General features: G+C 38.8%; 1 protein-coding gene and 1 long non-coding RNA gene across 6 annotated transcripts; one reads left to right on the forward strand and one right to left on the reverse strand.

Moving 5' to 3' along the window:
* Nucleotides 1–12017: 12017 nt before the first annotated feature.
* On the reverse strand, nucleotides 12018–20361 carry LOC111232718. Of its 5 annotated transcripts, none has more exons than XR_002665562.1 (6): nucleotides 20167–20361; nucleotides 19082–19150; nucleotides 18062–18363; nucleotides 15684–15783; nucleotides 14376–14443; nucleotides 12018–12444 (listed from the first exon to the last, which is right to left on the reverse strand). It is a non-coding gene; the product is annotated as an uncharacterized LOC111232718 (long non-coding RNA). The 5 variants fall into 5 exon arrangements; XR_002665561.1 differs by having other exon boundaries at nucleotides 15680–15783; XR_002665564.1 differs by lacking the exon at nucleotides 18062–18363 and having other exon boundaries at nucleotides 15680–15783.
* An 843-nt stretch (nucleotides 20362–21204) lies between these two features.
* Nucleotides 21205–22762, forward strand: nkx3-2 (NK3 homeobox 2). Its single transcript, XM_022760375.1, has 2 exons — nucleotides 21205–21589; nucleotides 22338–22762. Exons 1-2 carry the CDS (start codon nucleotides 21217–21219, stop codon nucleotides 22760–22762), a joined length of 798 nt encoding a protein of 265 aa, XP_022616096.1. The 5' UTR covers nucleotides 21205–21216.
* The last annotated feature ends 1889 nt before the right edge of the window (nucleotides 22763–24651 follow it).

Consider the following 24651-nt stretch of genomic DNA (forward strand, 5'->3'; position numbering starts at 1 on the left):
AGATCAGACATTAAGAATGGAAAGAAAAAACTAGAGAAGAAGGATAAAATCCCAGAAAAGAGAGACGATAGCCAAGAAGAGAGGAAAGCACCCAGAGACGACAAACTGGAAAAGTCAGATAAATCTTCAAAGTCTTCTGTTTCTTCAGTGAGTCTTGAGACAGAAGAGCTACCTAAGAAACCATCTCTTCTCCAAGACACAAGCACAGACTCTGATCCTGTCACCACCACTGTCACCACCTCGTTCTCAGACGACACCTGCGATGCTTTAAGTGACATCACCCCTGAGCCGCCTGAAGGAGAAACAGAGTCACGACTCAGTGAGATGCCTGCTGTGCCGGCTGAGGCCGACGCTCTGCTCACCCTGATGGACGTTTGTACCTCAGCAGAGGCGAGACTCCCACCTGAGAGCATCCAAGAAGATGTGACTGATGAGATGGCACTTCAGGATGCTGATATGAAAATGAAAGAGGCAGCTCTGACTCTGCTCTCTATGGATCCTGACAGTACAGTGTCCTCCAGCTTAATAAGTCATGACACAAGCGAAGAACCAGAGGTGAATCCACCGGCTCCACAACCGATGGAAACTACTGCAGCTGAAGAGGAAGAGCAGCATCCTCCTATAGATGTGCAAACAGCTGCTGAAACTGAGTTCACAGCCACTGAGCTGTCAACAGCCCCATCTCAACAAACTGCCCGGCTGGTTGATGAAAACCCAAACACTGCAGGTACATGGGGAAAAATGTCAAATTGCTTATAATTGTCTCTCTACGCATGTCAGAATGTTTCCATAATTAAAAAGCTCAATATGTGTCTCTGTATAGATGAATCTGAAAACGCAGAGAAAGAAATGGGCTCGTCAAAGGCTGAAACATCTGAAACACTTGCTCTACAGGTAAAAAAAAAAAAAAACATTTCACATTTGTGGAATTAAAATGCCTTGAAACCTCTTTAAAGAAATAATAGCCCTACATTGGCTTTTACTTTGACATTTTGGACTATTTTACTAGTCCCAGTAAACTTCTTGTTGATTAAAAAAATTTTAATGAATGAAAAATTGGCACATTTAATCCTCTACATAGGAGGATGACGCTACCTCAAATGAATGTCAGGCTTCTTTGAACGAGGATGAAGCCAACAAGGGAAAAATAACTCCTGAAACACAGCCAGATGAGAAAATGGCGCCACCATCAGCTGACAAAGAAGGTCAACTTTCTTGTCTCCTACTTTAGCTTAAATTCTAATTTCTTTTCTTGTCTTTTAATCTTTGTGAATGTTATTTTTTGTGGTTTCCAATGCGAAGTTAGTGGTTTGACAAAAGACCTTTGTATTGATCAGGCATTGTGTGTGCATCAACCTCGTGGTGCTCGGTGCTCATTTACTTCTTTACTTTCTATAATATTTCAGCTGTTGATGCTGTTGTGGGTGAAACAGAAGAGGTCAGAGGAATCACAGAGGAAAATACAGTTGCTGTTGTTTCGGATACCTCTGAACCAGTCTCCGAAATGTCCAGTGAACAAGTCTCCGAAATGTCCAGTGAACAAGTCTCTGAAATGTCCAGTAAACAAGGTGAGAACAAGAACAAGGGACAAGGCTTGAAAACTTGTTGCGAAGAATACATGATTTTCGTTGGCTGACCTATGATTTAACATGTTATTGTTACTTTAGATCAAAGTGAGCCAGACGGTGCAGCCACACAGATAAGCCCCAAGGTGAGGTACCATTCATGGTACACTAATTTCAATCGTTTGCCTTCGTAAATGTTCAAGTGAGACTAAATTTAAAGTCATCTCTCTTCAACAATAGGCAGAGGAAGTGGTAGCTGAAGAGAACCAGGTCATGATGGACATAGATTACAGTAAATCTTTTCTTTCTTTTCTCTTCTACAAACATTAAAATCTGACGAAACAATTTAATTGTATCCAGTGAATATTTTTAGTGAACTCATCAAAAGCTGTAAATAGGCAGCAGTTTTAACCTTACTTCTTTTCACCACTAGGTGAAGCTGAGAGAAAGACTCAGGAGGAAGAAAATGTTGCAGTAGAACAGAGGGATCCACAGACTGTAAGTGTTCAACCTTTTATTCAGGTTATCTATTTAATATGAATTGTTTGCCTTTGTTGATCTGTGGATCTTATGAATTTTGTTTAGATGGAAACTGGTGTCCCAGAGAAGACAGAAGAGGTCAGAGGAAGTGAACCTGAGTGTCAGCCCAAACTAGTCAAACAAATCAGTGAGTCATGTGACTTTTCTTTTTAAATTATCCCCATCTATTGATTTTCCTCATCTGTTGCAACTACATTTCTCTGTCTTAGGAAGAGTGAAGTCTTTCTTATCCATATTACATATTTGATTGATAATGTTATAAAATGATATTTTTGTGTGTGTGTATTGGATTCTTTTGTTGTTATATTTTGTACCTTTTTTCTTGACGCATGTGTAACAAAGAGCATACTGCTGTCTCAGGATGCTGAAACTGTAACTGAATACCGATTGTCAAGCTATGCTTTCTCTTTATTCCTCCTCTATAAGCGCTGGTTCTTTTGCTCTTAATCTCAGTCATTGCTGTTTGTTTGTATTTTCTAGGTAACGTCTCCAGCACAGACAGCCAGGAAGATGGGAAGGAATCAGACCTGTCAGAAAAGGTAACTTTTTTTCTTTTTTTTTTTCAAGCAGTTTGTTTGAAACTCAGCTCTTATGGAATAAATGTAGCTGTTGATACAGTAACCTCTGTGCTAACACATTTTTTTGTTTTGTAGGAACAGAAGACAGAAGGAAGAGGCAGACGGAAACGGAAACAGTCCAGTCAGAAAGTTGCAGCAGTGAAAGAACATGGTACAGTAGCTAAGATTCAAAGATTATAAGTTTGTTTTGTCTAGGTTTGTGACAACTCCATTTAGACTATTTAAAATTGTCATTAAATTTGGAAATTATTACTAATCACAAACAGTGACCTTTTTAAAATGTATAATGCATTTGGTAAACAACATATTACACATACATTATACATATTAACTATTTATGGATGAAACGATTCCACTGAAGAGCCCCCAGCAGCTGGACTGCCTCAGTGGGAGTTTTAACAGATAGTTATAAAAGTTCTGTGAAATAATTCTTTATATTTTTGTAACTGATCAGGTGATGAAAAGGAAAGAAAGGAGCAACTGTCTGATGAGGTAAATGCAACTTTTTGTCTTGTCGCATCCATCACAGAATAACAATGATTGTAAAATTGGTGCTTTGTGTGTTCTTGCTTTGGCTTTTGAAACCTGTTAAAACATAAACAGCAGTGTTGAGGCAACCTTTCTTGCAGAAAATCAACTTATGCACGTACATGTCTAATTCAAGTCCACATTGTTTTGCTCACGAACATCAGGAAACTGAGCAGGAGAAGGTTGTAGAGGTCAGTACACCTCGCAGGGGACGATCATCCAGATCAACCGAGGAGGCAGAGAAGGACCAACCTATAGAACCTGAAAAGTCTGAGGAGACTCCGAGCCGCAGGGGAAGACGTTCAGGAGCTGCACCCAAAGAAGCCACTGCTGGTAAACTGGTCATATGGTTGTTATATGGTTGTTGTTAAGGTGTAAAAAAAAAAAAAAAAATTATTTTGAAAATTTTCATGAAAATCTTGTGAACTGCCTAACTGTATAATGGGTTGATGATGTTTTTTTCCCTGAAATACATTAAGTTTTGTCAGTTATTGTCCTTCTGCTATCAGTCACACTATTTATTATGTTGTACATCAGCCAAATATTTAAATTCAATCAATATCTCAAAAATGTACAAATGAAACTGAATGTTAAACTGGAAATTGCTCCTATAAACCGAAGAATACAATTGTTTCATCGAATATTTGAATGTGATTAAGTGTTTTAACTTTTTCTCCAACGTTTTGCTGCACTGTTAACATCATTTTAAATAAGTTAAATGAAAAGCTTTCTGCTTTTGTAAATGCAAAGATTTTATTCAAACAAAGATGAATTGATTTTATTGTATTTTAAACTGAACACATTGTTGAACAGATTGACAAGTGCTACAGAGGATAGAATGATGTACAAGTGTCAAAAATCTGAGTCTAAAGTTGGGTTATTTTGTTTTTAACATCAGATATTCAGAAGGAAGAGGAGAATATAAATGAGGAGAGTGCTGATAAAACTTCATCACGGAAGCCAGCAGAGAAGGAAGAGGTATGTTAAGAAAAGTGCACCATGTTTTTAATATGATGTTATTACAAAGACGGCGCTTATTTCTGTACACGTGACACTGTTAGCTAGCAGTCAAATGTGTTATTTTAGTGACTACACATGATGAACGAACCCTGTCAGCTGACAACAATGAATAATATTTTGTGCAACACTGAGTGCATATATTTTGTGTTGTTTCACAATATTATTCCAACTTTTAGAAAACTGAAGATGAAAGTGCACCAAAGGAAAGGGAGGTCCATCTGCCGACTCCTGATCCAGACGGTTCTGAAGGTGCAGGGAACGCAGACTCCAAAGAGACCACTGACATACGTAAGTTCGTTTTTAATTCAAGTCTCTTCTCTATTTGAGTGACAGAGTACAGGCTCGTGGTGCAACTTGTCACTCTTAACAACCTGTCAAATGGTATGAATGAGTAATTTGGCAATTATAGTTAGCATAAAGAGAGGCTGGCATTATTGCTATGAGATAAATATTTGTAATATATTTTGAATCAGTTTTGATCAACATATTTCTATTCCAGGTGAACCGGCAGTGAAGAGAAAAAGGTCAGAGGAAATGGAGGAATCTTTGGAGGTGAGATTTGCTGTTTTTATTGATTAAAATATTCTCTGAATCCTGGTTTGCACGTCCATTTCAATCTGTATTCGCTTCCTTTACCCTCTCTATGAAAGGTTACCTATACCTATATTGCTGTATGTGTGTTTTGAAACTATTCAACAGGAACCCCAGGCTGATGAGGAGGTGAAGCAGGACAACAGTCAGCAGGAGCAAAACAAGCAACAGCCTGAAAAAGACGACGGTAAGAAAGCACACATACCAAACACTCAAATTAAAAGTGTGAAATTAAAGCAGAGGCTCTTTACTTTTGGCCTGGATACTTGTTGTAGAGACAAAACGTCACAACATTGTATGAGTTAGGAGTGTGATTTACAATTATCATTATATTCTCTGTATTGTACATTTATCTTTTCCCAGGTGGTTCTCCTTCAGTGGGCCAGGCAGAGGGACAAGAGGAGTTGAAAGAGGAGAGCTGCAGTGAGAATAAACCAGATGATGTATGTTGGTGTAAAAACATGTTTTGATGTTTTAAATATACTTCCATTATTTTAGCTGTCTTTATTGTCAGAAGACTATAAATATGAGCCATAGTCTTTTCCTTTTAAAACTTTACTAATGACTTGTACTTAGTGGTGTTTTACTTATTTCATTTCATCTTATTAAACTGAACTCTGACCTAGTAAATTAAATGTTTTAATAAAACCCTGTTTTATCATCTTACCAGGCTGAGGAGGAGCAACAGCAAGAGGAGCTAGAGACGACTCCAAAGAGAAATGCTCGGAGAGGACGACCTTCAAAGGCAGCGGCAGCCACAGAGGATTCAGGTAAGGAAACTTACAATTAAATTACAGTAATATAATATTTTACAAATGTGGTTTGTCACCTTTTTAAAAATGTTTATACCCTCAGTAACTGTTGTAGGGAAACGTATTCATGAACTGAATATAACCTCTGACTTGCATGACCATTTATCATTTTTCCCACAGATAAAAAAGACAAAAAGGCAGAAGAAAAAGAAAGCGAGCAGAACGATGAAGAGGAGGAGGATGATGGTGAGGAAGGAAAAGAAACTGCAACCAGAGCGACCACACGGTCAGCCTCTCGACTGGAGGCTGAAAGGTAATTTCATTTTAATTTAATTGAAATGTACTGCTGGAAGTGTCATCACTCCAGTATCAGGCCTCTGTACAGTCATGCATTTTAAATATTATCTGAGCTCTTTGTCTGTTAACAGGATCTATAGTAAAACTCTGCAGGAAGGGCAAGTAAATAAAAAACAATGGAACACACAACAAACACCTGCAGAAAGAAGACAGACGACAACTCTGTATTTTATATTGTGTCATGAAATCTAACTCATCAGTATAAATACAGCACTAAAAGCCACGAGACACTATCATCCTCTGTGCTAATCTAAAGTCAGTGGTGATGAATGAGCCTCTGATTGTTTTAGTGCTGAGTGTTTACACTCTGAAGCACCCAGAAGGCATCATCACTGTCTCATCCTATTAAATGAAAGCTGGGGAGATTTAGTAGTAAAGTAACAACTGTTGTTTCATATTTGTTTTTATTGCTTCTCAGAAACAAGCCAAGTAAACCATCCACCCGGGCAAGTCGACAGAGCGGTAAAGAGGAGACCGCAGCTGGCACACGGTGAGTTTGTTTCACTGAGGTTAAGCAGAACTAACGGGCTTAAAGGGGAATCCGACCAAATCTGACTGCTGGGTCGCTGCTCTGTGAAAGAGGAGGTTTTACCAAAGGTTTTCCCGGAATTTCAAAATGTTTTGGAATTATTAGCGCCCAAAGTGAAAATAAAAAAGTGAAATCATTTTGTATGGCCTGAGCTGTTTGAAAGGAAGGTATAATAACTATCTTGAATTACACTACAGGTACAAGATCACTCTCAATAAAAAATAAGTAGACTTGTGAATAATTTAATTTGATAATATATAATTTCTTTATTTTAAGAATATTGTAGGAGGGAGACAAAGCTTTTGTGTCTAATGTCATTACAAATCAAGGCTCTCCTGAAGTAATAATGATAAATTGCCATAATTTACTACATTAAAAATAAGTAGTCTCTTTTTTCCCCACCATGGTTTGTATGCACTGTATGTCAACTTATACATTTATACATACATTTATATTAATTGATTAATCATTTGGTCTGTGAAGTGTGAGAAATAATACATAAACGTATTCATATTACTATCACAGAAGACAGAATAAGCAGGAGATCATTACACTGGAACAAGGGAATATTTAGAATTTTTGGTGGAAAAACATTATCAACAATTTCAAAAAAATGTTCTCAATCAACTGATCCATCGGTTTCAGCTCTAGGCCACAAATATAAAACATAATATTACAACCAACATTGAGAAATATTCTTTGGTTTATACAGTCTTTCATCTTAACCCACCAGTGGGTAAAAGGGAGAATCCATTTTTCAATACAATGCAGCAAATACTGTAACTTTTCAAACTCAGAATTCTTCACTCTCCTAATATTTTTGGATAATTGACTAATTTCCAAGTCCTCAACACTCCAGCCGTTCATTAAATCTCCAACTGTTCTAAAAACAGTACTGCTGTTGGAAAACAAATGGACCCTAGAAAAAGTGGATCCTACAGAAATGACTTCAAGTCTAATTCCTTTAATTTCCTCATTTAACCCTCTCAGTTTAATCCAAAATGCCTCTTTCTCAAGGAGCAACTTCTCAATGTCTCCCCCTCTATGGCAAACATTCCTTCTTCTCAGGAGACTGGATGATTCATTTCCATGACTACATGTTTTTTTTTTATTATCTATACATTTGTATTGGTCATCAAGAAAATGTATTTGTATTTGGGAGGTTCTGTTTTCTTCTATTTTATTTACTATTCCCATTTGTAGTTTCAGAGCAGATTTAGTCAGGAATTTTTACTTATTTTGTTTTTGAACTCAAATCAAATTTCACATTACAAAAGTCCTTTTGAAATCTGTCTCCTACACTGTTTTTTCTCTCCAGGGGTTATGTGGACATGCCAAGCTCCAGTCTTTGTGCATGTAATGGTTATTGCAACACTTCTCATGAATAACTCTTGAATTAACAAAGGCAAACCTTTACAGCACTTAATATGACACTGTGGACAAACGGGCTGACTTGCTCCTTGTTTCCCTCCTGCAGCGGAACGAGGGGCCAGGCAGCAGTGGCGAAGGGGGGCCGTAAACGGGAGACCAGCCCTCCTGCAGTGCGAACGCGGGGAGGACAGAAATCAGAGGAGCCCCCTTCCAAGAGAGCCAAACGCTGAAACCTCTGACAGCAGTGGACCAGTTTGCCCCAGCAGTGTTTTTTCTGCACTCCATATTCAAGTCAGTTTTGCTGTTGGGGGTCAGAGAACCTCTACAGTCAGTTAGCATGTAAAGCTGTTTCTGCTTCACTGACTGTAGATATTGAAAAGCTCTGGATAGTATTATACACTCTCCTCTGATGGTTGAGTGTAAACCTGAGGATCTGTGTAGGAATCCCTTAGAATACTTTCTACCGCACTACGCCCATATGGTTTGGATCAGACTTCATCATCCTTCTGTTTATTCAGTAATGCCCAGTAAACCAGAGTATTTCAGACCAATCAAAGGCCTAATGTGCAGCTGAGCCGCGCTTTGAGATAGAGAGGGTGAATTGAAATTAGCTGTCAGTCAGTCAACGCCTTCTACAGACATCACTGTTACACATTTGTGTTATTTCTGATTTGTAAATTCAAACACTTGTAGAGATAGAAATCATTGTGAAGCATCTAGCATTCATTATGAATTTTATTATTTAATATTCATTCTGTGAATGAAAGGAGAAATTTTCCTCCCTCTTTTTTTAAGGTTTTGTTTTTATACATAATATTCGGCAGGTAAGGTACTTTTTTTTTTTTTTTTTTTTTTTTTTTTTTTTTTTTTTTTTTTTTTTTCTTTCTTTTTTTTTTTTTTTTTCACTGTTGAAATAACAGCAGTATTAGTCACTGACAGGGAAAACATGACAGAACATGAACCGTTTCTTTAAACTCAGTCTTCATGAAATATTTGTAACAACACCCGCTGCAGACAAAGTGCTGTTTCTTGTGGAGGTAATCTAGATATTTGTATTGTTTCAGAGTTAAGTGTATATCAGTATGATGGCAATAGATATCTTGCCTGCCTGTCAATGTAAAGACAGTTGTTTCATGAATGTAAAAATACCGAATATTGCTTCCCTTTTTCATTTCCAAGCAAATATAAATCACTTTAGGTTCTTACTTGTGGTCGATAGTCAATTTCTAATTTTGCATTTCTCTTTCTACTTTTATAAGTTCTTATTTTTCATACTAAATACTCATAAGGGAAGTTTTTGTGCATCTCTTGAGATTTATTCTTTTCTTTACGACAAATGTAGTCACTGCACTAGAAGCAAATGAAAGCACTGCGCATTGGTCTATTATATTTTTAAGCTCTTACACTTTTCTTTGATTTTATTACAGCTTACAGTTAATGCACATACCTGCTGGTTAAAACATATTTATGTGTCCAGAATATACTTCATGGTAGTTTTCATAGATTTTCTTCTTTCTAAAAACAAAAACAAAAAAAACGGTTATGCAACTGCTAAAGGAAATCCAAACTCTGTTGCTTCTGTTTTTCAAAATTGAGCTCTTTTGGAAAGTAGAGATCTGTGTTTATGAAAAGATAAAACAGTGCACAGAGCAGAATATACAGATTTGTATTAATTCACCCATATTATGTCTAAAACGTTATCTCCTCTGTTTCCTAAATGGATGTGCTGTCTGTAATGTGTAAATAGCTAAAGACATTAACCAATCACCTCCGAGTGGAGAAGAGGAGAGGACATTCCTGCCTGCTAATGGGGGATAAAACTGACAAACTCAGAATGAAATATTCCCCCATCATTAACACGTTAGGAGGCTTTAATCGCTGCACCTGAACTTGCGGGATCCAAAAAGCATGGGGAGAGGTTACGGAAAGCCTGAATTCTCTGGTTGAAGTTTTCCAACCATTCCTGCGGATTGCTAAATTTGATTCCTTCAAGGTGTACCTCTCTCAGGTATTTCCTGGTGCTGCAATCCAAGCCTTAAAATATTAGCCCAGCACGACTCATTTAAAGGTTTGGATTAGCTTACATTTAGCCACTAGCGCTGGCAGACAAACAGCACTCCTTTCACTCCCTGATGCCATTGGAGTGACTTGAGACGTCATTTTATTATAGTCGTTTGCATTGTAGTGCAAAATGATTTTTGAATTTGCCAAGCGGGCCTCCACTGCTGAGTATCAGCAGTTTGAGTCACATTAGACGGATTCATAGGCAGCAGGTTTTATGTATTAGAGGGAGGACAGCTGAGTTCAGTCAGTAGGGACCTCACATCAAGATTTTGAAAAGGTAGAGAAAGCAGCAACACAAGATAACAAAAATCTAAATCTGCTTATTTAACTCTTGCGCCATAAATCTTTCAGATGTTTTTAATCTACTGTACCTGGAGGTATTTTACCAAGTAAAGATTTTACTCTTTGATCATTTTTTACTCATCTCACATAATGTGGTAAACGGATCCAATTTTCTGCTGCTCTAGGGTTGCTGTAGTTTTTAGCAATGCTCTATTCACTAAATGTTTTTAGTTGTTTTGCCTTCATCGGTGTGGTTTCCTTATATTCAGTCCATTGATCCAGTCTTAAAAATCACCATAGATACACAAGTACATACATAAATACATACTTACATACAAGATCACAAAACATCATTACCATCATCCTTTTGAAATAGATTCTACAAAATACAATATTTACTCCTGGTGGATACAAAATGTACAAAAGTATGAATCTCCAGTTTTCAATACGGCAGCTTTTTGACTCGGACTAGTTCAAATTATACATTAACATGAAGAGATGGAAAAATATATTGTGTCTCGTAATTGAGGTCTCGGACTAACCTTGCACCCAGAATGACCTTATTACTGATCAGTGACCTGGAGAAGTTGTTTCATCAGACTTGTCTAGATAGTGTGTCAGCTACTACTAATAGATAGAGACGTATACATTACAACTTCCCTTCAAGTCTATCTCACAGCCTATAAGCTACAGAACACCCCACCTGGTTTATCAGAGATGTGTTTCAGATGTGGCACTGAGAAACTGTACTTGGTTATTGTATTAAAGTCAATGGTGGAGGAAGTATCACACTGTAAAAATACTGTCACAAGTCAAAATCCTGCATTGAAAATTACTTAAAAGTATGTTAGTATAATCAGGGAAATGTACTGTTAAGTATTAAATAACACGTCCTCTAATGTTAAAAGCACTGTATCATTAGATATCACAGACCTAAAAGACCTAGAAGGACTCACTTACTATTACTCATGCATTAATGTAAAAGCAGGATTTTACTGTTGTAGTTGGTTGAGGAGGCTTTTTTTTTTTTCAAACTATTGTGCATAGGACTACTGCTAATGATTATTCTCTTTATGGATTACTCTGCTGATTATCTCCTTCATTAATTCATTGATTGTTTAATTTTTAGAAATTCAGAAAGTAGTAAGTATGTAATTATTCACACCCACAATGCTTTATTTGGTCCAAACCATGGAATTATTAAAAACAAATTACAATTATTCAAACAATTAAAAGGAAAAGCAGCAAATTCTCACAGATGAAAAGCTGGAACAATGAAATCATTTGGTCTTTTTGCATGAAAAATGACAAACTATCATCAAAGTAGTTGCCAGTTGATTTTTGTACAAAAGTAGAAGTACTTCATATTTTTACTTAAGTAAGTAAATCTAAACATACTTGATTAAAGTCCAGACTCTGGCATGAATATCTGTAACACACTGACAAAATCATAAGAATCAATTTCCCACAATTTTTTATGTGTTGCCATAAAGTGTATAGCAATGACGTGGAAGTCCAAACCCCCTCTCTAAAGATACACAGTTCTCTGAAATGATCAGCTGTGTCAGACAGTCTTAGAAAGACAAATAACATCATCTTAAAAATTTGGCCGCCTTATTTGGATTAAATAGACACATCACCTGTACTGGCGATAGAATTGTTATAATAAATATAACCATCTTTGTCTAACTTTAACTTCTCTTTGTAGTTGTAGTGTCTCTTCCTATGGATGCAATCTTAAGCACATGACTAATTGATAGACTGTGTAAGAAAAACAGACACAGACACAGACCATCCTGATGAAGGAAAAATGGCCAAAAAACATGAAGTGAATAAGGCATGGAGTACTGGACAGAGCCGTTTCTACAAGGTTCACCAGTATAAATTAAAAAGTATAAATTTAGGCCTATTTCATACCTGTTTCACAATCATTTCGACCAAAGTATGAAGGTATGTTGGAAAACCAGTAGGGACAAGATGGCTTACAATTATTTGACTATATCACATTTTTTTGCAGTACTTCCCAGCATAATGTTACATCAATTCCTAATGATATAGTCATTTAAATCAGTGCGGCCTGGACTCAGATAAGCAGCAGAAATGGATAGATGGATAAACCACTTAAAACTCAGTCATTAATTTAAGACTTCACTGGAGCAGTCCTGACGGTTTTTGCTACAGGTCTGATGAAGTTCCACAAAAAAGCACATAATCCACTTGTGCAACAATCCCACATGCAGTTTAATCGTGTGACATCTCACAACAACCTGCAATCAGATACAAAAACATTTGTAAGCAACATAACTGCCAGTAACAGGCGACAGAAAATACTTAAGACTTTTTGATACCATCTCAGGCCTTTGTTTGAGGAAACTAAATTCAAAGCTTTTTAACACTTTTCAAGACCTCCAGAAACCCTCAGAATGGGAAGGTCTGGTTATTTGGGTTCTGGCACTGCACCACTCTAACTTTTCAGCTCTGGCATCTAGAAGTTTTTGACTGTGATACAAGATACCAACGACATGTAGTGCCTCAAACCCCCTCACACCTCCTCCTCTTCGTTGTAAGCTAGTCTGCTGGTGGGTAGCAGTGCAGTTTATCCAGCAGAGAGCTGCGGAAAGATGGTGGTTTCACGCAGCTGTCAACTGGAATAGAGGTAACTGTTGGTTTTGAGCGGAGGGGATCCTCGCAGGCTGCTGCAGGGATAAGGGGGCTCACTCACTCACTCCTGCTGCTGCCTCTCTGCACTGGGAGTGGTCTTTCCTCTACTGGGGATTTGGCCAGGCCGACTGGCACTGAATATAATGCTCTCCCTTTCAGCCACTCCTCTCTCAAGCCATAAAAGTTAACAGGTGTTTAACGTCAGAAGTGCTTCATACGAGAGTCATAGAAATAACCAGTGACAGGCAGCAGGGAGGGGTGGTGGCTTAGAGACTTAAAGATTTTGTTTTTTTTTCATTCTTTTGCAGTATTGAAATAGTTCTGCAGTTGAGTCAAGATTTGCATCAACTCCTGGCAACTGAAGCTGCAACAAATACACACCAGAGTGCAGAAAAATTCCTAAAATGTGTTTTCACTACTAACGCATTGAGGTCATATTGATTGGCTGCAGTATATCGGCATTGTGTGAAGTTATAAAAGCATCATACTGTATCTTTGGTCTTGCGTGATACAGAATTTTAAAGAAGAATCTTTTTGACTGTGATTTTTAGCTTTACCATGTAAAATACATCATGTGTAGGCATTTTATACTTCTGCTGCTACGTGCAAAATGTCAGCTTTCCTCATCCCAAATTGTCATTGTTAAAAATTTAACACTCAAAAACTCACACCTCATCACTTTTATAAATCTCTAATACTGTATCTTGCAGCAAGAAGCTGAGAAAATCGAAAAAGAAAATAGGTTTTCAGAGCTTTTTACGGATAAATCTGGATTTATTCTATATTTGTCATGTCAAAGCCTGATAAAGTTTATTCCTCTTTGCCGTTGAGCTCCATTGTTCAAAAACTGCCACTAAATCACTGAGTGACATGTTCCTTTACTACACTGAGCATATACAGTGTCTAGGCACTGTGGCGTATTTTGAGTCTATTCGAAATACACTGTCCTGCTTCAGTAAATACTCACTAGAGAACCAAATCTAGTAACCTGCCACTGAAAATAGCCCCACAATAAATTAACTATTTACTATTTACTCCTGTTTACAGAACATTTGCTAAACCCTACTGTGCCCCGCTGTTTTATGAAATTATTTTGGCTTTAAAAAAAATTACTGTGAAGACATTTGTAAGATTCATGTTTTCAGCAAATAGGCTTAGGTCTGAGTGTAGGGAAGACAGAATGAGAGGTGCACTAACATCGTTTGTCGTCTCATAAAAGAATACAATATAATGTCAGCCTAATTCTTCTTTAGTGCTGAAGGATTACTTGATTAATCCATTGGTCAATTGACAGAAAATCAATTTACAACATTTTCTGATCAATCATTTGAAGTATTTATCAAGCAGAAAGGCCAAACACTGGCTGGTTCCAGTTACTCAAATGTGAAAACTTGAAAACTGATCAAGTTTAGACTAATCGATTCACCCAAAAAATAATCAACAGAGTAATAACAAAAGTAATGATTAGTTACAACCCTGCTTGTCTACTCTAAACTTACACACCTGTCACAGAGGCAAATCTGTTATCTGCACGTACCCAAAGTGCAGAGCTCGTCTTCAGGAGCCAGAAGCTGCAGCTGCAGTCTGTGACACCCACTTCACTGTCTGAAAAGAAAAGCCCCATAATATCTCAAGAATTTCTCAATGGTCCTTAAAGTTTTCATAACTACATCAACTCCTATGTTCAAAAGTGGTATTTTACATGTGACACGAAACCAGTGAAAGGGGTCTGCTGCTTTGAAGGACGTCTTTATTTAGGCGTGAGCGGAGGAGAAAGGAGCCGGTCACAGAGCCCTGAGAAGGCAGCGAAAGGCCCCTCAGACCTGAGAAGCCTTTCATGATGTGCTTGAGCTGATGCATTATCTGTTGCGTGCCAGAAGCGGATGGAAGCTCGTTTGTCAGCACAGCAAAGCCGAAAATAAACTATAAATCACGTCTGCACTATCTACACACATTAATTGGACTGTAACAGTGGGCTACCCCCCCCCCCCACACCCACTTCTGCTTCTGTGTCTGCAGTAATGTAGCCACTGCTGAGATGTTTTGAATTTCTTCCAAGAGACGGAGGAACTTCTCTCTGCTCGTCTCTTGGTTCCATTTACTGTATTAAGTATTCTGTCCCAAGGGCTCTTCCATTTAGTGCTCCATCGCATGCAAGGATAATTTTTCTTTGGGAAAGAGGGTTCAGTTGTAACTGAGGCGACTAAAAGCATACTTAAAGTTGGCAGTAACCCCCCCGCCCCTTCCCTTTCCTTCCACTTTCCAATGCTGAGGTTGATTAAGGCTGCTATCATGGTGGATCTGATATTTGGTGAGAAATCTAGAGGGCGTTTTGGGAGCATTTACTGCAAATGACTCTTGGCAGTGCCCTCTCATGTATTGCTCCACCTGAACACAATCTGGCAGCTATTCTCACATAAGGAGGAGGAAGAGGGCCGGAGGGGGGTGGGTGGCGTGGGGTGGGGTGGGGGGGTATGGCATGCTGTGAAGCCTCCCTTCTTCATACCAGCACGCAAGAAAAAAATTCAAGACCTGTCATAAACACACCCTGGAGAGGAGGGGAAACAGAGACGTTGCCCTGGCAACTGGCATGTTGCTGCATCAAGCGAGATTTCTGTTTAAAGCACCAGATTAAAGTAACAAGAAGAGGCAGGAAAAAAGGGCTAGGAGGGGAGGGGTCAGGGGGCTGCAGGGTGGAGGCAAATGTAATAGCTTAATGTGCCATTAAAGTTTATTTCTTTACTGGAAAGGTGGTGTTACACTGGAGGAGAGCAGACAAAGAGTCTGGGCTTATTAAGGAATCATGTCATACTAGATAGAAAAAGAGGCCCAAATACAGACCTACCTCTTCCCGGCATGGCTATTATGTAGTGAACATCTCATCTTTCCATATCATCTTTTTCATAGAGAGCAGGTTGTCGTCGTCGCCAGCAGAGGGAGCCCTCCTGTTCAGAAACAGCAAACCGGTTTCAGCTTCATGTTGAGTATAAACAGACAGAAACAGCAAAATGTCTTTATGTTGATTTTTCATTTTTCATTTCATTTTTGTTTACATATTCTCAAGACATATTAACTGTTTTAAACTGATCAATCATTTAAAGTCATTTATCAAACAAAATGCACAAAAGTGACTGACTTCAGCTTCCTAAATGTGAGGATTTGCTGCTTTTTTTGTTTTATATCTTTGTAAACTAGGATCTCTTTGGCTGTTGGGCTGTTGGTTGGACACAAGAAGCAACCTGAAGGTGTTACTTGGGACTCAAGGTACAAAAAGGGCATTTTTCACCATTTTGTGACACTTTGTAAACTCAAAAATAATCATATATTCGTACTGGCTAAGATATCCCTTCCTAATGTGTTTTTCAGTGTAAGAGACGGGGAACAAAATCCACAGGCTTCGTTCTGTATAAAAATATCCTCCAAAATGTCGCTGAAAAGGACAATTCAAGTTTATATCTTCCCTTTATCCTTCTCTATCCTTTAATCAATAGTTCCTGCTCCACACATTATGACTTTTTCCATTAATATGCCGTACATTGTTTATATTTTTGCCAGATATGATTTGACACAGACACTGACATACGACCAAAAAAAAATTCAAACTGATAATAATAATAATAATAATAATAATGACAGTAATATCATCATAATAATAACAATGCACTGTATGTAGAACGCTACAACTCACGTTATATCACTCCTGTTCATCAAAGTCTCCCTCAGTTGTGGAGTGTTACTAAGTACATTAAGACAAGTATTGTACTATTTCCAATGTTGAGGTACTCGTAGGCTACTTGTTAACTTACATATTTCCATGTTATGTTTCTTGTACTTTTACTCTACTATTTATTTAACACCCATAGTTTCTAGTTACTTTTCAGATTCAGATTTTACATACAGACATCATCAGTTTACAAAATTACACATTACTGTAAAGCTCTTTAAGAATGACCCAATAATATTATAGAGACAAAGGACATTCTACACAATGAGTACTTCAAATACTTTAAGTACATTTCTTTGCTAATACTACTTTGCAAATAATTTTGAATGCATGATCTTTACTTATAATAGAGTATTCTTATAGTACGGCGATGCTACATTTACATTAATGATTATTTGAGTTCCTCATCCACAACTGGTCTCCAGTGATTCCATAGTGACTCCGACATGATCGTCTGTTATGAGCCCATCATACCTGCCTGACTTTTATTACTTGTATCTTATATTTCTGTATACTATACTATACTACACTGTCCTGACCTGAAATATGCCACTTAAGTCCCATTATAAAATTATATTCACTACAACTCATTCAGTGATTGTTGCCTGAGTTACAGCAGTAAAGTAAAGTAACTAAATACATTGACTCAAGTACTGTTCTTAAACAGGAAACTTTACTTGAGTATTTCCATTTTATGCTTTATACTTCTACTCCACAATTATTGCACCTTTTCATCATTACAGATGAATATACCCAACTGTATTAAGAAGCAGTTAAAAATGAGCATCACCCGACCAATTACAACATTTTAATACTGCTTAGATGTTAATTATAATAATTAATAATAATAATTAAATAATATAACATTGAGAGGAGACATTCTAAATAACTTTATATATTTTTTTATTTTATTGCTAATACTTTTATTTACGTATATTTTTGAATGCAGGACTTTTAGCTACTTGTAATTAAGTAGCCTATTATTACACTTGAGTTATTGCTTTTATCTCAATACTTCTTCCACCACTGCTCATCCAGACGTGTTATATGTGAGTTATTACATTTCATTAATCCACTTTCAGTGGCTCAGATGATCAACTTAAACCTCCGAGTGTGAATCACAACAAAGCAGCTGCGCATCTTCTGCAGCTGTCTGAATGAAAACCATGAAGCTGCTGCTGTTGGTGCTGCTGTTTACATTTCCTGCCACTTACAGCTACTTACTGCTTATTACTCTTCCTCGCAGCGTGGTTACCAAAACGCAGTGTAACCCGTGGAGCTCTGCTTGACATCACATTGATAGGCACACACTGGCTCACTTTGTTGGAGAATTGGCAGACGCTTTTATTTATTTTCCATTTTCCCAGGGTAAAGCCCTGTGTACGGGTCAGTTAGGCTGGTTTTAGGAGAAAAGCCAACAAAATTGCACGAAGGACACTGAGGGGGGAAAAAAAACGTCTTGTTCTACTATACAATAAAAACTATGTGATGTAGCTTACCACTTGTGTATTGGCCTTGGGTGAAATGAGCAGTTTCTAAAAGAACAAGGGCAGGGTGTGTGAAAATATCCAGACGGTGTCAGTGGTTTGTGCTTTTCCCCCTTTTCCAGTTGTGTTTTCATTGCTTGTGGTGATACAGACTTTTATCCTCAAGGTCACATCCAGCCCTGAGACAATGCCACATAATTTCATTCAGCAGCATTGGGCTCGATTCCACGGAGCAGGACGACACAGTTGAACCGAGTTAGATGTTAGTCGATTTTCTTGCAGCCGAAACGAAGCAATGCAGCTGAAGCACTGACCTGTGATGTTGAAAAAAGTTTGAGGAAAAATCTTTTAAAATTCTTATTTCTCTTGAAATAAGTTATTTTCAGTGAAATATTCTCATATCTAATTAAGGTCGTGGCGGAAAACAGAGGCTCTATTATACAGTAACAGTCTAATGCGCTTCTCACTGAGCTGACCCCAGAGGCAGGAGATGTCAAAAAGTCAAGATGAAGAGGTATTTTCAGCGGCCACTAGATGGTATAATATATGCACGCAAAGGGTTTGCACGAGGTGACAGCAGCACTGATAAACTCTCCTCCTAAACCAGCCTGCTGAATATTTTGACAGGACTTGTAGCCTGTTTTATTCTCAGGTTGGCATAATTTACTACATAGCTGTGGGCGCATTTTACTGCTACAAAATATTATTTTAGCACGTTTCATAATAAAGATCGAGAGATGTTTATTTAAAATGCACATTGCAAAATGTGATTTAATCCCCTTTTTGTTAAACAAGCGTTTACCAAAAGACATCCAACAGGCGCCTGCGAGCAAAGAATACAGACGAACCCTGAGAGATTTATTTTATCTTTTCCAAACTCATTTCATCTGGAGGTCAGTGAAGACAGTTTCATCACGTCCGCGACGTCCGTGACTTTCGCGTGCGTCTGCAGGTTCATAAATACACCAGCACCCAAAAGACTGACGCAAATGAAAAATGACTTAAAAACGAAAACGTTTCGCAGCAGCTCACCTGCAGTCAGCGTCATCACTCATCCTCTGTCCCTCTGACGGCCTACAAACTGCTTCAGCTTCTGGAGATCTAAAAATCAAAAATAAGGAAAGATCATTTGTTCACATCAGCTTTTTGGAATATAAAATATAATAATAATAATCATAATAATAATTAACAATAAAAATAGGGCAATAATAATATACCATGTTGATTATTCAATTCCTTATTTTATTAAACAATAGTTATACTTTTATTGATGCAGCAATAGAGTCATCAAGTCAACTTAATTAATATAGCCTAATTTATTAGCCTACAGACTAACAGCCTGTTTTAATTAACTAAGCTTAATAGTTCCCTTATTTGTTAATTAATGCAAATTAAAGACGTTAAATAAACCAGAGAAATATCTAATTTCAACAATCTAAAATGAAAATTGTATTAACCTGCAGGATATATTATATAATGTGAGGGTGTGTGTTTTTTAAAGGGCCGGGAAATGTAACTGTTAGTGTCGTTAAAAATATAATTTTAAGACAGTTCTGGTTACTGAAAAGCTGTGAGGTTCTGCTTTGTGGACAGGCGACGTGAAAAACGGCAGAGGTCACGATCCGGATCTGCAGCTACAGATGTTTGTCCACTTAACGCCAGAGACAGAGCAGAGAGAGCCACACTTCATGTTTAATACAACTGCTAAAAATGCTCGTGATTTGTCTTGAGCTGCATGAACAGAGGGGAAGAAAACAAACAAGCTTCACTTTTAGGATGAACAAATGCCAGTCTGAGAATTTATTCTGGTATGAAAATCGACTTTTTTTTAACGAGTCAAATATTCTGCTTGTAGAACGATAATTTCAGTTGTTTCCATTGTCACTTATTTCAGTTATTTTTTCATAAATACTCATCAGTGTTTATGGGACGTTGCACAAACTGACTGCTACAGAAACATATATATATATTTATGTATAAGTAGCCTTTAACTATTATATCAAATATAGCCTACTCGTTTAATGAAACACTGATAAAGTCTTTATGAAGTCAACAGTTCCTTGTTGTCATATTAATGCCAAGGCATGAATTTGGTTTGCGCACGAGCTGAGGCCTACCTGGTCATGGCGACTCATGATGCAGGCTGCCCAGGAAGTGACAGGAATGAGCACTTCGATGAGTTTAGATATTTAATAAAAACGCAGACTGAGTGAATCGGTAACAATGTGACACGCGTTGTTCAGCGCCCTAAACGCTACCAAAGAAAAAACATCCACGTTACGCGTCACGCAGCGGACTGCTAACAGACCTGTTCGGATGATGAAGGGTTAAGTTTGAAAAAAGATGACATGCCCTGCAAATTTATTGTCCTTATGCTGCATTCGAGTGATGCGGAGAAAAATGGGAGACACGACTTTTCTCTTTTTATTTTCGACTGGTGTAATTGCTGCTAAAATCTGCTTTCGCGTGATCTCTGACTTTTACGCACGGGACGTTGCTTTTTCTGACTGCAGGAATTTTGAAAATTACGACCAGTGGAAATTCCGCACCTCAGCTAAATGAATCTTAAAATCCTTAAAGATTACTCGAACAAAATTAACAAGCAATTTTATTCCCACAAGTCACGCAGAAATACAGTGTCCTCTCCTGTTTTGGATGAAGTTTCAGCTTTAACACATGTTTGTTGCTGCAACCTTCATGTCAGTTTTGCGTCCTGTTCAAAGCGTCGACCAAACTTTTCTTTAACTTTTTCCCACCCGGTTGAAAGCAGCATGACGTTGTTTACAGTGGCCAATCGTGTAACAGCTTTCCTCCTCTCCGGGCCAATAGGAGACGACGAGGAGTGCCTGTCAGTCACAGGTGAGGGAGGATGGTAAAAAAGTTGGGTGAAAAGAGCCAGAGACTGGAGGGAGCTCGGGCTGATGGCAGAGTTATACGGAGGAGCAGCATCGTGCCTGCGGATGTAGCAGAAACTTTCCACGGCTTCTCCCGCGGGGATGCGACCAGGAACCAACACTGGAGGGAAAGAAGTTCAGCGACAGCAGAGCTCCACGGAGGGAGTAGTCTAAAATGTGGATGAACTGACATTTACGACACTATCCGGTCCGGTTAATTATTCACCTTGAAGACCGAGCAAACTTTTTTTTTTTTCTTTTGCTTTTGTGAAAATGGCTGTTCGTGGCAACTCGCTGATGCCTTTCTCAATCCAAGCCATCCTGAACAAAAAGGACGACAGCCGACACTTGCCAGATTTAGACATGTGCTTCTCCAAGACGGCGTGCTGGAAAATATTTGGGGAGATGAACGGCGGGTCGAGGAGAGATGATGGGGAGGCTTGTGAGCCGACGGACCAGAAAAGCTACGACTCGGACTCGGGACTCAGTGACGACAACGACAGCAAGACTCCGGCCGTGTGCAAGTCGGAGAAGGACGGAGACCCTGCGTCGGATGTGCCGGAGGAAAGCCTGCAGGAGGAGACGGACCACGAGTCTGCAGCTGCGGAAAACGCAAAGAGCGACAGTGAGCCCAATAATGCCACGGGTGAGTAAGGACAGAAAGACTCGTATATAACTGTACACAAAGCAAAAAATAATGTGTGGCTCTCTGATCTCACTCAAACCATAACGACTCAGTCAAAGTCTGTCTTAAAGAGTCTCTTACTCCTTTAATTGGCAACTGATGTTTTTTTTTTTTCACTGCTACACACTTGTGTGGAATCATAACCAGCGCTGTGATTGTTATTGTAGGATATCAGGCCTGTTTGCAAAACTCTCTGCTAACTTTTACGCACAGACTGTCCTACTTTTACGCACGATTATTGGTAAATATCCTGGCTCATCCTTAAACTATACCACGAGTGTTTATAGGCATTTATTGAAGTCAGTTAATCCATGCTGCATTGGTACGATTGAACTTTGGACCAGTGCTAGAAACTATCGTAAACACAAAGTTAATTCAGCAGTTTTACAAAATAATCTTTAAAGAGTTCTGATCTTTAGGCCTGAATCAAACTTGGTAGATCAGACATGTTTCACATTTAATTTGAAAACACCATCAAGCGACCTAAGAAAAATCAAACGCCGTTTATATATAACAAGGAGATAAAACAGAACTTTAAAACACCCTCCTGCATGAGTGCACACTCCTTTCAATGTTGCTTTTGGTTTAAATGAGTCACATCCTAAAGATATCGTCATCTAATCAACAGACGCACTTCCAGTTGTATCACAATAACAAACAAATACAGGAATTCAATTGCATGGTCCATCTGCGTCTCCCCCTCTCCCAGACTCCAGCATCCTGGACGAGAAGAGTCTGGATCAGCCCAAGCAACGGAAAAAGCGCTCCAGGGCCGCCTTCTCCCATGCGCAGGTTTTCGAGCTGGAGCGCCGCTTCAACCACCAGCGGTACCTGTCCGGGCCGGAGCGGGCGGACCTGGCGGCCTCCCTGAAGCTCACAGAGACTCAAGTCAAGATCTGGTTCCAGAACCGCCGGTACAAGACGAAACGCCGTCAGATGGCTGCCGACCTGATGGCCTCGACCCCGGCGGCTAAGAAGGTGGCGGTGAAAGTTTTGGTGCGGGACGACCAGAGACAGTACAGCCCGGGAGAGATCCTGCGGCCCCCGCTGCTCTCCCTGCAGCCGTCCTACTATTACCCCTACGCCTACTGCCTCCCTGCATGGACACTCTCTGCATGTGCGGGGAACCAGTGAGAGCTCAGTGACTGTATTTATTCATTTTTGTTTTATTATTTTTGCTCCCAGGAAATCAAACTAATTAAACATTTATTTTTCTGACAAGAGGAGGAGACCTGAGGGGAATCTGCTCAGCGTCTCTGACTGAACTGCCTCATCGTGTTGTCCAGGCCAGACCAGGGGTTCTCAGACCCTTTCATGTTTTTTTTTTTTTTTTAACCACATCCTCAGATACTTAAAAACGACTCTTTCTTTTTAGTAAGATTCTGTCCCGATGAACCCCGGTAAAGAAGACATTTCTCTTGATTGAGGGTGTAAAATCACAACTGTCTGAACTGTGGAGGGAGAGCGGGGAGACTGGACCTCCTCATAAAATGTCAGTATGTTAACCCCTGAGGACTGACACAGTAATAACATTAAAGTATTCCTCTCTTTGCTCGGGAGCCCCTCAAGGACCTCTGAAGCCCCCTCCCCCTCCCCTCCCGACCCCACTTTGGGACCCGGAGGCCTAAATAGACTGTCATGTCACCTTATGTTGGTTTCTATTTTACATGCGCCTTCCTACCTCTGCAGTGATTGGAAAATAGGCATATTCCATTGACTTTTCAAATAACTGTCTCTGTTACAGGTTGTGTTTTATTTTCTCTTGCTGTGTTTGTAAAGGTAAGATATTTCAGCACTTTTGAGCATATACGTTACATTATTTCAATGTAAAATGCATTATAGTTTGGGCATGTACAGTGTCAGACTGAAGAGAGGCGCTTTGGCCTGAGAGTGATGGTGTGGCAGGAAGCAGGCTAAAACAGACCAACTTCCAAATGAAATGTACATGTGTTATTTGTGTTAAATGACTGTTTAGATCGAAAAAAAATATTAAAACATATCAGGCATTACTTTCACTTGGATGCAATTTTATTTGAAGGTTCTTATTAGGAAGTGTAATATTGGAAAATAGAAAGGAATAATTCAATAATGCAAATAGAACACTCGGATTTTATCAATAATTAGAACTAATTGAACACATTTTCTTATTTTTCACCGTGCTGGTTTACTAATTAACTTTTTATTTGACCACTTAATGGCTGACTGGCCAGGAAAAACACACATTAATTGCTGTTAGTATCAAGTATACTTATAATATATTATAATAAAAGCCTTTAGGCTATTACTTATGCTTGACATTATAGCCTATAACTAGGTGGTTACAGGTTTAAACCGATAATAAATCCTGTATCTTGCGCCATTTTTATCTGATTAAAAGTCCCCTCACTTTAAAACAAATTGAAACGGACCTATCGTTTTATCGCTGGCACAGATGATTCATGACACGTTTCCGTATTTTGAGAGCACACACATGATGAAACAGGAATAACCGCCTATTACAGCTTTATTGGCCCATAGGCAATAAACAGAAATGAGTTTATCCACTGAATTATTTTCTATTTGAACCTGTTCCTCCTGCACAGTGTCACTATAGGAAAACTTCCTCTTTTGCTGAAAGTGTGTGTTTAATTTCACTCTCCTCATCTTCACCATGAGACGTTGTAGATGTCATGTGGGCCACCATGACTTTCTTCCCAAACACACCTGCCAAACAATGATGAATAGCTCTGTGATTCCCGGACAGGGCGAACTGACAGCTACCTTTAGGGCTGCATGTCAACACATGGAGAGGAGTATTCCGGGGTTAAGAAGGCCCGTGTCACTGCGTCTAAATTAAAGTCAAAGAAGGAAAAAAAGGAGGAGGGGGTCATTTTGGGTTGTTTGCAGATAGCAAACAGTATCTTTTTTCAAATATGGAAATACTCTAAGCTTGTTTTTATAATTTCAGGCCTAATACTGGAGATGGAGTATTATACGGGAGGAGTATTAGCTGTTGTTCTGTTTCCAGTAGCAGCCTGAGTGTT

The sequence above is a fragment of the Seriola dumerili genome, unplaced genomic scaffold (genome assembly GCF_002260705.1).
Source record: "Seriola dumerili isolate Sdu_G_001 unplaced genomic scaffold, Sdu_1.0 BDQW01000331.1, whole genome shotgun sequence".
Taxonomy (NCBI): Eukaryota; Metazoa; Chordata; class Actinopteri; order Carangiformes; family Carangidae; genus Seriola; species Seriola dumerili.

Coding starts and splice junctions, on each gene's coding strand:
- nkx3-2 (XM_022760375.1), top strand. CDS start 21,217: ATGGCTGTTCGTGGCAACTCGCTGATGCCTTTCTCAATCCAAGCCATC. Junction 21,590..22,337: donor TGAGCCCAATAATGCCACGG/GTGAGTAAGGAC, acceptor CCCCTCTCCCAG/ACTCCAGCATCCTGGACGAG.